The sequence below is a fragment of the Pelophylax lessonae genome (assembly GCF_965119305.1).
Source record: "Pelophylax lessonae genome assembly, chromosome: 9".
NCBI lineage: Eukaryota > Metazoa > Chordata > Amphibia > Anura > Ranidae > Pelophylax > Pelophylax lessonae.
In genome coordinates, this window is record NC_138776.1 from 3,859,883 (window position 1) to 3,876,072 (window position 16,190).

Sequence of the window (16,190 nt, forward strand, 5' to 3'; positions counted from 1 at the left end):
ATCACCTCGTAAAGTGACCTCCCATGAAACCTCTAGTACAGAGCATACTTGACGTCGTAAAGCCATTAAGGAACATTCCACAACTGTAGTCATGGTCACTCGACCTGAAAAAGCCGTCTCTCCAATTCCCAATTCTCACACTTCACATGTACTTCAATCTTAAAGTGCAAGTTCCCCTATCAGGAAGCTTTTTAGAAGATCCCCCTATACACCTCTGCATTTAATAATTGTACATGCCATAGCTACTCCTGGTGGAAATGTTGAAGGTCCTCTCATTACAGATGCAGCTGTTTTGGTTCCTCTTCAGAAATAGCAACCCCCCCCCCCCGCCCCCCAATACCTCTCTGAATTCTGACCCCTAGATGCAAAAGGGTTGAGTTACTAAAAGTAAATAGACTATGCACTTTGCAAGTGCAGTTTGCTCCAGAGCTAAGTAATGAGGCAACGCTTCACTTTACAAAGAATACCCAATCAGATGCAAGGAAACAAACAAAAGGGCATTTGTGCACAGTGTTTTTGCCTTTAGTAAATCCACCCCCAAGAGAGGACATACTTTGTTTAAACAGCCCAGGACAGCCACTAGGGGGCAAAATATAGAGAAATTCAAATGGCGGGATTAAGCGTTATGGGAGGAGCCATCTCTCTTTCTGGAAAGAACCCAAAACAGCTGCATTTGGAATGGGAGGATCTTCACCATTTCCAGCTGGAATAGGCAAGGTATGTTCTAGTCATTAGATGTAGAATTACATAGGGGGATTTTCCAAAAATCTTCCTGAAGGTGAACTTACACTTTAAGCTGATAGTAGTCATATTAGTGCACCTGCAACAACACAGCTTGTTCTGCCCCTGATACTCTAATATTATTATTATTATCATTATTATTATTATTGTTATTATTATTATTATTATTCCTAGTAGTAATAATAGTAGAGGTAACACATAAAAATAATTTTAATACAAATTATAATAATAATTAATATTGTTGTTAGTAGTAGTAGTAGTAACACATTATTATTATGATTTTTATTATTATCAGTATTAATATTAGTAATAGTATTTGTAGTAATAGTAACATATTATTATTATTGTTATTATTATTATTAGTAGTAGTAGTAACATATTATTATTATTATTATTAGTAGTAGTTGTAGTAATAGTAACATATTATTATTAATATTATTATTATTATTATTAGTAGTAGTAGTAGTAATATTAACATATTTTTATTATTATTAGTAATAGTAGTTGTAGTAATAGTAACATATTATTGTTATTATTATTAGTAGTAGTAACATATTATTATTATTATTAGCACTAGTAGTAGTAGTAGTAACACATTATTATTATGATTTTCATTATTATCAGTATTATTATTAGTAGTAGTAGTATTAACATATTTTTATTAATATTAGTAATAGTATTTGTAGTAATAGTAACATATTATTTTTATTGTTATTATTATTATTATTATTAGTAGTAGTAACATATTATTATTATTATTAGTAGTTGTAGTAATAGTAACATATTATTATTAATATTATTAATATTATTATTATTAGTAGTAGTAGTAGTAATATTAACATATTTGTATTATTATTAGTAATAGTAGTTGTAGTAATAGTAACATATTATTGTTATTATTATTAGTAGTAGTAACATATTATTATTATTATTATTAGTAGTAGTAGTAGTAATAGTAACATATTATTATTATTGTTATTATCATTATTATTAGTAGTAGTAATATTAACATATTTTTATTATTATTATTATGATTATTATTATTATTATTATTACTAGTAACATATTTTTATTATTATTATTATGATTATTATTATTATTATTACTAGTAACATATTATTATTATTATTATTATTAGTAGTAGTAGTTGTAGTAATAGTAACATAATATTATTATTAGTAGTTGTAGTAGTAATAGTAACACATTATTATTATTATTATTATTATTAGTAGTAGTAGTAGTAGTAGTAGTAGTAGTGATAACACATTATTATTATTATGATTTATATTATTATTTTTTTTATTATTATTATTGTTAGTAGTAGTAATAGTAACATTCTATTATTATCAGTAGTCGATGTAGTAATAGTAACATACTATTAATAATAGTAGTAGTAGTGGTAACACATTATTATTAGTAGTAGTTGTAGTAATAGTAACATATTATTATTATTATTTATTATTAGTAGTAGTAGTAGTAGTAGTAGTAACAACATATTATTATTAGTAGTAACACATTATTATTATGATTTTTATTATTATTATTACTAGTAACAACATATTATTATTAGTAGTAGTAGTAACATATTATTATTATTATTATTATTATTAGTAGTAGTAGTAGTAGTAGTAACAACATATTATTATTAGTAGTAACACATTATTATTATGATTTTTATTATTATTATTACTAGTAACATATTATTATTAGTAGTTGTAGTAGTAATAGTAACACACTATTATTATTATGATTTATATTATTATTTTTATTATTATTATTATTATTGTTAGTAGTAGTAATAGTAACATTCTATTATTATCAGTAGTAGTTGCAGTAATAGTAACATATTATTAATAGTAGTAGTAGTAGAAGTAATAGTAACATATTATTATTAGTAGTAGTAGTAGTAGTAGTAGTTGTTATACCTTCTAATGCCCCATATGCTGTAGTATGCCTTACTCACTGATTTTAAAGCCCACCTCCATCTAAAAAGTTTTTTTTCTTATTTTGGGAAGGCGTGGGACTGAGGTAAAACCCTGAAAGGGTTTCTTTTTATTGCTACTCTACTTTGTTGAAAACAGTTGTGGCTGGAGTTGGGCTTTAATGATTGCTTCCACCCACAGAACATGTAACCCCTGTGGGCCGGTTCTCACCATGAATCGCTCAGGAACGCTCTGTGCGATTAACATGCAATCCGGGCGCAGTACGATTTCAGCCCATCCAATCAAATTGGCACTAAAAACGAATGCATACACTACTTTAAAAAACACACAGCAACCGGTCACATGGTACTGCTGTGCTTTGTGATCCGGTGCAGGTAAACGCACAACATTTGGGACCTGCATTTGGGATGTTGCTAACACTTACACCTGCTGCAGATTGCAGTGCGTTTTGAATGCGGTGTGGGGAATGCGCATGAAGCTTCTCCATATTCCTGGTGGCTGAATAAAGAGTAGCTAAGGTCCACATGGCCATAGTTGGTCAATGGCCATGTGATTCTCTCCCCGCCCTATGGGACAATACTGGACCAATCACTACTTACCAGTATTGTCACATGAGAGGAAGAAGAGGGAGTCACCTACTCCTCCCTACCTCGAGTAGTAGTGGATACTTATCAGCTACTCTTTATTCAGCCACCAGGAGTGTAGAGAAGTACGCACGACTACTCAAGGTAGGGAGAAGTATGTGACTCATTCCTTTTCCTCCCATGTGACAATGCTGGTACTCAGTGATTGGTCCAGTATTGTCCCATAGGACGAGGAGAGAATCACATGGCTATTGACCAACTATCGTTATGTGGACCTTAGCTACTCTTTATTCAGCCACCAGGAGTGTAAAGGTCCACATGGTGATAGTTGGTCAATGGCCAGGTGACTCTCTCCTTGCCCTATGGGACAATACCGGGCCAATCACTACAGTAAGTACCAGCATTGTCACATGGAAGGAAGAGGAGTAAATCACATACTCCTCCCTACCTCGAGTAGTAGTGGGTACTTCTCTACACTCCTGGTGGCTGAATAAAGAGTAACTAAGGTCCACATGGCAATAGTTGGTCAATAGCCATGTGACTCTCTCCTCGTCCTATGGGACAGTACCGGGCCAATGACTAAGTACCAGCATTGTCACATGAGAGGAAGGGGAATGAGTCACATGCTTCCCCCTACCTGGACTAGTAGCGGGTGTTTCTCCACACTCCTGGTGGCTGAATAAAGATTAGCTAGGGTCCACATGGCTATAGTTGGTCAATGGCCATGTGCCCCTCTCCTCGCCCTATGGGACAATACCGGACCAATCACTAAGTACCAGTACTGTCACATGAGAGGAAGAGGAGGGAGTCACCTACTCCTCCTTACCTCAAGTAGTAGAGGGTACTTCTCCATACTTCTGGTGGATGAATAAAGATTAGCTAAGGTCCACATGGCAATAGTTGGTCAATAGCCATGTGACTCTCTCCTTGTCCTATGGGACAATACCGGGCCAATCACTAAATACCAGCATTGTCACATGGGAGGAAGAGGAGTGAGACACATGCTTCCCCCTACGTGGACTAGTGGCGGGTGTTTCTCCACACTCCTGGTGGCTGAATAGGGCTGGGAGAGAATCACATGGCCATTGACCAACTATGGTCATGTGGACCTTAGCTACTCTTTCTTCAGCCACCAGGAGTGTAAAGGTCCACATGGCGATAGTTGGCCAATGGCCATGTGACTCTCTCCTCGCCCTATGGGACAATACCGAACCAATTACTACAGTAAGTACCAGCATTGTCACATGGAAGGAAGAGGAGTGAGTCACATGCTCCTCCCTATGTGGACTAGTAGCGGGTGCTTCTCCACACTCCTGGTGGCTGAATATAGAGTAGCTAAGGTCCACATGGCCATAGTTGGTCAATATCCATGTGATTCTCTCCTCATCCTATGGGACAATACCGGGCCAATCACTAAATACCAGCATTGTCACATGGGAGGAAGAGGAGTGAGTCACATGCTTCCCCCTACCATGGGTAGTAGTGGGTACTTCTCCACACTCCTGGTGGCTCAATATAGAGTAGCTAGGGTCCACATGGCAATAGTTGGTCAATGGCCATGTGACCCCTCTCCTCGCCCTATGGGACAATACCGGGCCAATCACTAAGTACCAGCATTGTCACATGGGAGGAAGAGGAGGGAGTCACATGCTCCTCCCTACCTCGAGTAGTAGCGGGTGCTACTCTACAATCCTGGTGGCTGAATATTATCAAAACAAAAGTGTTTCGTTTATAATTTTGTTCAGTTTATATATATATTTGTGTGTGTGTATATATACTGTATATATATATACACACAGAAATATATATGTATTTGTATGATTATAAAAAAGAATGTGTGTGTTTTTGTTTTATTCATGTTTTTTGGATTGACATCACATCATTCAAGTTACATGGTGGACTTTATAGTTTAATTGGAAATACTTTTTTTATATATTATTTTATATGTGCATTATTGATTTTGTTTATTACTTTATTATTTAGAGCTGCCCCATCTCACTTTATTCACTATTGCAAAGAACCTTCTGCCTTGCCCTGCATGGACAATACTCAGGCTACCATTGCTGAGCCCTTCTGATGAAAAATGACTGAACTCCTACCCTGATCCTCCGTAACATTGGGGGGGGGGGGGGGGTGGTATTTAGTAATCCACAGAGAGAATGAGGAACAACTGGACTGATATCAATGCACGACAGGCAGATAGTGTGATGTCTCACAAGATTTCTGGCAGGATCAACGGGTGTATTTTTTTGAACGTATCTAACACCTATAACAAAACGGTTTTAATGGTATATTTAACAGACCAGAGAAGAGATCACATAAGAGAAGTTCATTGTAAGGGTTTACATTACCTCCTAATCATAACAAACCACACAGAGACAAGATCTTCTCTATATATTTTTTATATATAGTTTTATATATATTTATACCAGAAATCAGTGTTATTTCATTCATCGTCGTGACCCCCTCTTTTCTGAAAACTCCCTTTGCAGGGACTGAAGGATGACTCACGGTGAGGGGGGGGGGGGGGCATGGAAGAAGATGACCGGAGCTAATTGGTAAAGGCTGAGGCTAAGGAATTAAGGCCATTGCCCACAGGAACCAATCACGTGTCATTGTTGAAGTCGTGCTGGAAAATGATTGGTTGATGTGAGCCATATGGTCACTTTCCCGTGCAATAGCTTTTACTAATGCAGTCCCGTCATAGAGAGGAAAGGGTGATGGAATGGATGGATGGTAAGGGGGTTAAGAAGGCTAATATTAGGCCATGGTGTCCAGGGGTCATCGGCCTCTCTATAAACAAAGGACTTCTGGGAGTTGGGAAGGTTCTTCTGGTACACAAGGAGGACCTATGGTCTTATTTATCGTGTCTGAAGGAAGGACGGTCTGCTTTTCCCAAGGTGGCCAAATTCTCAATTTAAAGGCCAGCTCTATAGACCACTTCTTGGGTAGGCATCAATGGGTCAATTCAGAGTTCATTATATTTCTTGGAGACTCTAATGGTGAGATTTATTTGCAGTATTGCCTCTATCCCCTTTAACACCTTAGTTCTTTGTTCACGTTGTAATGCATCATTGGAAGGGGAAGTCAACCAACATTGCAATCTCCAAGCAAAGGTTTGGTGGAACTTGCCAACAATAAAGCCGAACCTTGTTTTGAGTAAGTGGCCTTTAAGAGAGAACAAAACAGAGGCTCCATTGGTTGATATGGACAAGAAAGACAGTTCTTATCTCAGATACTTTGAACAACGTCCCATCCGGCTAGAGCACAAAGAACTATTTGTTGCCCACACCAACCAAAAATTGTCCATGAAAACCCAATTTTCTTTCGTATTCCCGAAAAAATAAAAAGGAGAGCCTGACCGGTTGCTAAAACTAATCCAGACAGTTCTTACTTCAGACATTGATAAATAAGGCACTAGTCCCAGATGTTGGTGTGAAGCTGACCCCCTTTGGCGTTAAAGTATTGAGTGATAATCTAAGTAGGGAGTGAATCCGCAGCCCCTCAAGAACCTAATGTCGAAACATCACATGAGACCGTTACAAACACAGCATGAAGGAGAGGAGGCGGCAAATTTTCCCCTGAGAAATGATGACATGAGGTGTGAGGGAGATGGGGGGGTGGGGGGCAGGGGCGTCCAGAACAAGAGAGATGATGAGCGCGTGACGCACAATCCAGCCAATGTGTCCAAGATGGAGACACTCTTCCGAAGAAAGCACGCGCTTCAAATCGAGGAATAAAACAGGATAGCCCCAGTCTTGAGTGTCTATACGTGGCACTCTTCGCTCAAGAGTGTCAAAACATCGTACACGCCCCTAGAAGAGTGCGTAGGTTAAGTGGCGCAAACACCGCACAGTTGTGTCAGGATGTGGCAGACACACCAGGTGATGGTGGGAATGACACATAAGCGAGAAGCACACATATGCACGGCTTGTAAGAGTCGGCCTTCAGCGTGACTCGTCTTCCAGCTCCCGCTTCTCTGGGACGGCTGCTTTCTGTTTGGAGCCCAAATTACGAGACTGCAAGGACTGGAGGAGAAAGACAAAAAAAACAGGTATGTGAAGAAGACCTACATACAATAGATGGACAAACATTTGTGAACACCTAATACACCTACGCCATAGGTTTGTGGTCACCTAAATATCACACCTACAGTATGTCACAAAAATAAGTACACCCCTCACATTCTTGTAAATATTTTATTCTTTTCATGTGACAACACTGAAGAAATGACACTTTGCTACAATGTAAAGTAGTGAGTGTACAGCTTGTATAACAGTGTAAATTTACTGTCCCCTCAAAATAACTCAACACACAGCCATTAATGTCTAAACCACTGGCAACAAAAGTATGTCCAAATTGGGCCGAATTAGCCATTTCCCCTCCCCGGTGTCATGTGACTCGTTAGTGTTACAAGGTCTCAGGTGTGAATGGGGAGCAGGTGTGTTAAATTTGGTGTTATCGCTCTCACTCTCTCATACTGGTCACTGGAAGTTCAACATGGCCCCTCATGGCAAAGAACTCTTAGAAATTGAAAAAAAGTATTGTTGCTCTACATAAAGATGGCCTAGGCTATAAGAAGATTGCCAAGACCGCGAAACTGAGCTGTAGCACCGTGGCCAAGACCATACAGCGGTTTACCAGGACAGGTTCCACTTAGAACAGGCCTCACCATGGTCCACCAAAGAAGTTGAGTGCATGTGCTCAGCGTCATATCCAGAGGTTGTCTTTGGGAAATAGACGTATGAGTGCTGCCAGCATTGCTGCAGAGGTTGAAGGGGTGGGGGGTCTGCCTGTCATACGCCGCACACTGCATCAAATTGGTCTGCATGGCTGTCATCCCAGAAGGAAGCCTCTTCTAAAGATGATGCACAAGAAAGCCCCCAAACAGTTTGCTGAAGACAAGCAGACTAAGGACATGGATTACTGATAAGACCAAGATAAACGTATTTATCTTGGTCTTATTTTGGTTTAGATGGTGTCAAGCGTGTGTGGCGGCAACCACGTGAGGAGTACAAAGACAAGTGTGTCTTGCTGCAGTCAAGCATGGTGGTGGGAGTGTCATGGTCTGGGGCTGCATGAGCGCTGACAGCACTGGGGAGCTACAGTTCATTGAGGGAACCATGAATGCCAACATGTACTGTGACATACTGAAGCAGAGCATGATCCCCTCCATTCGGAGACTGGGCCGCAGGGCAGTATTCTAACATGATAACGACCCCAAACACACCTCCAAGATGACCACTGCCTTGCTAAAGAAGCTGAGGGTAAAGGTGATGGACTGGCCAGTGGCGGCCGGCCGATAGGGGGAGCAGGGTTGCCGCCCCCCCCCCAAAAAAAGAAGAAAAAAAAAGATTTAAAAAAGAAAAGAAAATTGTCCAATTTCTGCCCACTAGGGGCGCCGAACCTAGTGTTGGGTATGGGGGGGTGGGGTTTTTGACCCCACCTGCTTCGGGCAGAGGTGCTGATTGGCGGCCTTCTGGGGGTCATCGGGGCGCAGAGCAATGCGCCCCGACACCCCTACTTTGCTGATGTCCAGGCTGTGATTCATAGGAGGACATGGACCTGGTGACGTGACGCGTGGGGGCGGTGCACCGCCCCGGCCTCACATTCACCTTCTGTTCTCGCCCGCCGGCGCCAGGGAAGAGAAGAGACAGGACACAGGAGAGCCGCCGCCGCGCTGTGAGGATTCCAATCGGAAGTCAGAAGAAGAGAGTCGACTCCACTGTCCAGTTCGTCTCCACAGTGTGAGTGACTCACCAATGCACCACCAGTCGAGTTCAGTCGGACAGTCCGCTTCTGCAATCCGCAGACAGTGTAGTCCCGACTCCAGCCACCGCCCCGGGCCGACTCAGAGCAGCACGCCGTCCGTGACTAGTAGTGAGGTAAATGACAGTGTTCTGACAGTCTGCTTTGAAGGGGGCACGCACGCACGCTGATCTCTGCATTGGGGACATGTACACTGGTCACTGTCTGCATTGAAGGCACGCACGCTGATCTCTGCATTGGGGACATGTACACTGGTCACTGGCTGCATTGGAGGCACGCATGCTGATCTCTGCATTGGGGACATGTACACTGGTCACTGTCTGCATTGGAGGCACGCACGCTGATCTCTGCATTGGGGACATGTACACTGGTCACTGCATTGGAGGCACGCACACTGATCTCTGCATTGGGGACATGTATACTGGTCACTGCATTGGAGGCACGCACGCTGATCTCTGCATTGGGGACATGTACACTGGTCACTGCATTGGGGACATGTACACTGGTCACTGCATTGGGGACATGTACACTGGTCACTGTCTGCATTGGAGGCACGCACGCTGATCTCTGCATTGGGGACATGTACACTGGTCACTGTCTGCATTGGAGGCACGCACGCTGATCTCTGCATTGGGGACATGTACACTGGTCACTGTCTGCATTGGAGGCACGCACGCTGATCTCTGCATTGGGGACATGTACACTGGTCACTGTCTGCATTGGAGGCACGCACACTGATCTCTGCATTGGGGACATGTACACTGGTCACTGCATTAGAGGCACGCACGCTGATCTCTGCATTGGGGACATGTACACTGGTCACTGTCTGCATTGGAGGCACGCACGCTGATCTCTGCATTGGGGACATGTACACTGGTCACTGTCTGCATTGGAGGCACGCACGCTGATCTCTGCATTGGGGACATGTATACTGGTCACTGCATTGGAGGCACGCACGCTTATCTCTGCATTGGGGACATGTACATTGGTCACTGCATTGGGGACATGTACGCTGGTCACTGCAATGGGGACATGTACGCTGGTCACTGCATTGGGGGCATGTACGCTGGTCACTGCATTGGGGGCATGTACGCTGGTCACTGCATTGGGGACATGTACGCTGGTCACTGCATTAGGGTCATGTATGCTGGTCACTGCATTGGGGGCATGTATGCTGGTCACTGCATTGGGGACATGTACGCTGGTCACTGCATTGGGGGCATGTACGCTGGTCACTGCATTGGGGGCATGTATGCTGGTCACAACATTGAAAGGGGCATGTATACTGGTCACTACATTGAAAAGGGACATGTATATGGGTCACTACATTGCAAGGGGGCATGTATACTGGTCACTACATTGAAAGGGGGCATGTATACTGGTCACTACATTGAAAGGGGGCATGTATACTGGTCACTACATTGAAGGGGGCATGTACGCTGGTCACTGCATTGAAAGGGGGCATGTACGCTGGTCACTGCATTGAAAGGGGGCATGTACGCTGGCCACTGCATTGAAAGGGGGTCTGTACTGTGGGGTTTGTGCTAGGGGGCCTGTACTGTGGGATTAGTGCTAGGGGGTCTGTACTGTGGGGTTTGTGCTAGGGGGCCTGTACTGTGGGGTTTGTGCTAGGGGGCCTGTACTGTGGGGTTTGTGCTAAGGGGCCTGTACTGTGGGGTTTGTGCTATGGGGGCCTGTACTGTGGGGTTTGTGCTAGGGGGCCTGTACTGTGGGATTAGTGCTAGGGGGTCTGTACTGTGGGGTTTGTGCTAGGGGGCCTGTACTGTGGGATTAGTGCTAGGGGGTCTGTACTGTGGGATTAGTGCTAGGGGGTCTGTACTGTGGGGTTTGTGCTAGGGGGCCTGTACTGTGGGGTTTGTGCTAGGGGGCCTGTACTGTGGGGTTTGTGCTAGGGGGCCTGTACTGTGGGGTTTGTGCTAGGGGGTCTGTACTGTGGGATTAGTGCTAGGGGGTCTGTACTGTGGGGTTTGTGCTAGGGGGGCCTGTACTATGGGATTAGTGCTAGGGGGCCTGTACTGTGGGGTTTGTGCTAGGGGGCCTGTACTGTGGGATTAGTGCTAGGGGGCCTGTACTGTGGGGTTTGTGCTAGGGGGCCTGTACTGTGGGGTTTTTGTTAGGGGGGCTGTACTGTGGGGTTTGTGCTAGGGGGTTCGTGCTTGAGGGATTTGTGCTAGGGGGTCTGTACTGTGGGGTTTGTGCCACTCTCAGTCAGTGTATCCCATAATAGGGTGTCTATCACAGTATATCCCATCTTAGGGCCCCTGCTCCCTATTATGGGATATACTAGTACTGATGGACCCCTTAATATGTGATATATTGGGAGAATTTGTTCACGCAAGCAAAATACAGGGGACAAAATGGGTGGAGTCTATAAGGGGTGGGGCTTCTGAGAAATGGGAGGGGTCAAAATGGAAGGGTGGGGTCTTGCACCCCACCATCTTAAAACTTCACCAGCCGCCACTGGGACTGGCCAAGCATGTCTCCAGACCTAAACCCTAATGAGCATCTGTGGGGCATCCTCAATTGGAAGGTGGAGGAGTGCAAGGTCTCTAACATCCACCAGCTCTGTGATGTCATCATGGAGGAGGGGAAGAGGACTCCAGTGGTAACCTGTGAAGCTCTGGTGAACTCCATGCCCAAGAGGGTTAAGGCAGTGCTGGAAAATAATTGTGGCTATACAAAATATTGACACTTTGGGCCAATGGCAGCTGGTGCTCCATCAGTCGGGGGGGGGGGGGGGGGCGGCAGATGGCAGACAGACCGCCCCAATCACTTCAGCTCGCACCACCATATTCCCCAGTGCCAGTTTACTTACCTTGCTCCGCAGGACTGACAGGCGGCGGCGGCTTCCCCCTCAGTCTCCATGTTCCCTCTTGGCGGCCGTCTCCTCCCTCCTTCTTGGCCAATAGGATGCCTTCTCCTTTCGGCCAATCGGGAAACAGGTCTCAGGACCCACTTCCTGATTGGCCGGGAGGAGAATCAGTGTGGTAATAGCGAATATTAATTTGCTATTGTCACACAACTGTGTGCCTCTGGCTCTAATTAGGTGCTTAAAAAAAAAAAAAAAAAAAAAATCCCCCTTTGCAATCCATGCATCCGGTGCCCTGCATGTAGATTAGGGGCCGGATGCATGGAGGGGGGGGGGGGGGGGCGGCAGCCCTGCGCCCCTTATGGACGGGCCGCCACTGCTTTGGGCCCAATTTGGACATTTTCATATAGAGGTGTACTCACTTTTGTTGCCAGCAGTTTAGACATTAATGGCTGTGTGTTGAGGTATTTTGAGAGGACAGCAAATTTACACTGTTATACAAGCTGTACACTAGGGGTAGACCGATATGTTTTTTACTGGGCCGATACCGATACCGATATTTTGGTCGCAACGTATTGGTATTGGCCGATATGGGCCGATATTTTGTACATTTAAAGTTTTGAAAAATAAAGACAATTTTTGACACAAATCTGGTACTGAACATGTTAATTTCTGTTTAATGTTTAATGGCTGGCTTGCTGGCACCCTGTGGTGGGTGGCTGGCTGGCACCCTGTGGAGGGTGGCTGGCTAGCTGGCACCCTGTGATTGGTGGCTGGCTCTCTGGCATCCTGTGGTGGGTGGCTGGCTTGCTGGCACCCTGTGTTGGATGGCTGGCTGGCACCCTGCAGTGGGTAAGTGGGTGGCTGGCTGTCTGGCACCCTGTGGTGGGTGGCTGGCTGTCTGGCACTCTGTGGTGGGTGGATGGCTGGCTGGCATCCTGTGGTGGGTGGCTGGCTGTCTGGCACACTGTGGTGGGTTGCTGGCTGTCTGGCACCCTGTGGTGGGTGGATGGCTGTCTGGCACCCTGTGGTGGGTGGCTGGCTGTCTGGCACCCTGTGGTAGGTGGCTGGCTGTCTGGCATGCTGTGGTGGGTGGCTGTCTGTCTAGCACCATGTGGTGGCTGGCTAGCTGGCACCCTGTGGTGGGTGGCTGGCTGTCTGACACCCTGTGGTTGTGGGTGGCTTGCTGCCACCCTGTGGTGGGTGGTTGGCTGTCTGGCACCCTGTGGTGGTGGGTGGCTGGCTGTCTGGCACCCTGTGGTGGTGGGTGGCTGGCTGTCTGGCACCCTGTGGTGGGTGGGTGGGTGGCTGGCACAGGGCCTGTGGGTGGCTGGCTGGTACAGGGCCTGTGGGTGGCTGGCTGTCTGGCACACTGTGATGGGTGGCTGTCTGGCACCCTGTGGTGGGTGGGTGGGTGGCACAGGGGCTGTGGGTGGCTGGCTGGTACAAGGCCTGTGGGTGGCTGGTACAGGGCCTGTGGGTGGCTGGCTGGCTTGCTGGTACAGTGCCCGTGGGTGGCTTGCTGGTACAGGGCCTGTGGCTGGCTGGCTGGTACAGGGCCTGTGGGTGTGGGTGGCTGGCTGGCACAGGGCTGCTGTGGGTGGGTACATGACTGTGATACACTCCTGTGAGACTAGTCCCGAATCCAGACGAGGCTGTCCACAAAAATGTGAGGGGTGTACTTACTTTTGTGGGATACTGTACAAGATAAAAAATGGAGTTTACCACTGCCAGATCAGTTAGTAAATGGGTTAACCTGAGGAGTTAATACATGGATGCAGAGGGAAGTGACACTGTAGGGGGAGAAGAAGCAAAGTTGCATAGATCAGGAAGCAGTCTGGGGGAGAGGAGGGGGAAGCCCAGCTACATAAAGCGCACTATACTGCACTGGGACAAGATAACAGGCAGCTATGGAACCGGTGTAACAGTAAATTCTTCACCCCATGGGAATGCAACTGATAAGCTGTGACGGGGTCAGGAAGACAATGAAGGAGAGAGAAGAACAAAATATACAGGCTGGGACAAGGAGTATAGGAAGAACTGCAAGGAGAGAAACAAAGTTAGAGATAACAAACTCAGGAGCAGAGCTAACATTAGAGCCAGTGCTGGGAGGGAATTAGTGAGGGACAACTGTCTCATTCTCAACATATAAAAGCTGGCAGCAGGGAGAGGGGGAGAGACCAGCTTTCAGCTACTGGAGGAAGATTTCTGTATATGTCATTCATCACTAATCCCCCTCCCTGTGTGGTTCCCCCCCCCGTGTGCTCAGGCCCCCTATAAGAGGACTGGTGGTCCTGCCCTATCAGCGGCACTGAATCAATGGTGTCAGTTGGGGGAATAGTGCCCCATCATTGGTATCAGTGGGAGGAATAGTGCCCCATCATTGGTGTCAGTGGGAGGAATAGTGCCCCATCATTGGTGTCAGTGGGAGGAATAGTGCCCCATCATTGGTGTCAGTGGGAGGAATACTGCCCCATCATTGATGTCAGTGGGAGGAATAGTGCCCCATCATTGGTGTCAGTGGGAGGAATAGTGCCTCATCAATGGTGTCAGTTGGGGGAATAGTGCCCCATCATTGGTGTCAGTGGGAGGAATAGGGCCCCATCATTGGTGTCAATGGGAGGAATAGTGCCCCATCATTGGTGTCAGTGGGAGGAATAGTGCCCCATCATTGGTGTCAATGGGAGGAATAGTGCCTCATCATAGGTGTCAGTGGGAGGAATAGTGCCTCATCATAGGTGTCAGTGGGAGGAATAGTGCCTCATCATTGGTGTCAGTGGGAGGAATAGTGTCCCATCATTGGTGTCAGTGGGAGGAATAGTGCCCCATCATTGGTGTCTTTGGGAGGAATAGTGTCCCATCATTGGTGTCAGTGGGGGATTAGTGCCCCATCATTGGTGTCTTTGGGAGAAATAGTGACCCATCATTGGTGTCTTTGGGAGAAATAGTGACCCATCATTGGTGTCAGTGGGAGAAATAGTGACGCATCATTGGTGTCAGTGGGAGAAATAGTGACCCATCATTGGTGTCAGTGGGAGAAATAGTGACCCATCATTGGTGTCAGTGGGAGAAATAGTGACGCATCATTGGTGTCAGTGGGAGACATAGCGCGCCAAGGGCCGGATAAAGGCATGGAAAAGGCTGCAGTTTGGAGACCTCTGGTCTAAAATGTATTTGTATCCTGTAGTATTAACAATGCCCCTCATTGAAATCACCTGAACTAAAAAATTTGGAGGGGTGCCCACAGACTTTCTTTTGGCCATGTAGTGTATATATATATATATATATATATATATATACTGTGTATAGGAATCTGACCAAGGATTTCATCCCTGTAAAAGGAAGGCTTTGGTTGGGTTGTGGCTAGTGATGAGCTGAACACCCCTGGGTTCGGTTCACACCAGAACACCGCGAACAAAGGAAAAGTTTGTTAGAACATGTGAACTCCATTGAAGTCTATGGGACTCGAACATAAAAAATCAAAAGTCCTCATATTAAAGGCATAAATGCAAGTTATTGCCCAAAAAAAGTGTATGGGGGTCCGGGTACTGCCCTGGGGAACATGTACCAATGCAAAACTACTTTTAAAAACAAAAGTTTTTACAGGAGCAGTGATTTTAATAATGCTTAAAGTGAAACAATAAAAATGAAAAATTCCTTTAAATATCGTGCCTGTGGGGTCTTCTTAATGTACCTGTAAAGTGGTGCATCTGTATGATGTATGGAGCCTGCTGCAGCAATACTGACATTTCTAAAGGTAAAAATGTAATTTAAACTTGCTCGTGGCTGTAATGTATTGTTGGCTCCTGCCAATACAGATAAAAAAAACATGAAAAAAACGGCATGGGGTCCCCCCTCCAGTCCATACCAGGCCCTTTGTGTCTGGTATAGATTTTAAGGGGAACCCCATGCCAAAATTGAAAAAGAAAAAGGTTTAGGGTCCCCCCCAAGAAACATACCAGACCCTTATCCGAGCAAGCAGCCTGGCTGAACAGGATAAGGGGGGTGGGGAGGAGCGAGCATCCCCCCTCCTGAACTATACCAGGCCACTTGCCCTCAACATGGGAAGGGTGCTTTGGGGTGCCCCCTAAAGCATCTTGTCCCCATGTTGATGGGGACAAGGGTCTTTTCCCGACAACCCTGGGCTGTGGTTGTGGGGGTCTGCAGGTGGGGGACTTATGGGAATCTGGAAGCCCCCTTTTATTCACTGCACCTGAGCTGTGCATTATGGGGCGCTCATGATGTCAGATTCCTATAAAAGAGCTGTCAAACTTAAACAGCTCATTACGCCGGAGACATCTGAAGAGGCAAGAGCTTCTTTTT

General features: G+C 45.5%; 1 protein-coding gene across 2 annotated transcripts in view; it reads right to left on the reverse strand.

Annotated features, from left to right (window-relative positions):
- Positions 1-6,355: 6,355 nt before the first annotated feature.
- The window catches only part of CLSTN3 (calsyntenin 3), a 159,713-nt gene continuing 149,878 nt past the window's right edge, over positions 6,356-16,190 (reverse strand). For both annotated transcript variants that reach the window (XM_082267374.1, XM_082267375.1), the window contains exon 19: positions 6,356-7,296. In XM_082267374.1, the coding sequence (XP_082123500.1) occupies positions 7,216-7,296 (81 nt within the window). In that variant the 3' untranslated portion in view covers positions 6,356-7,215. The remainder of the gene's footprint in view (positions 7,297-16,190) is intronic.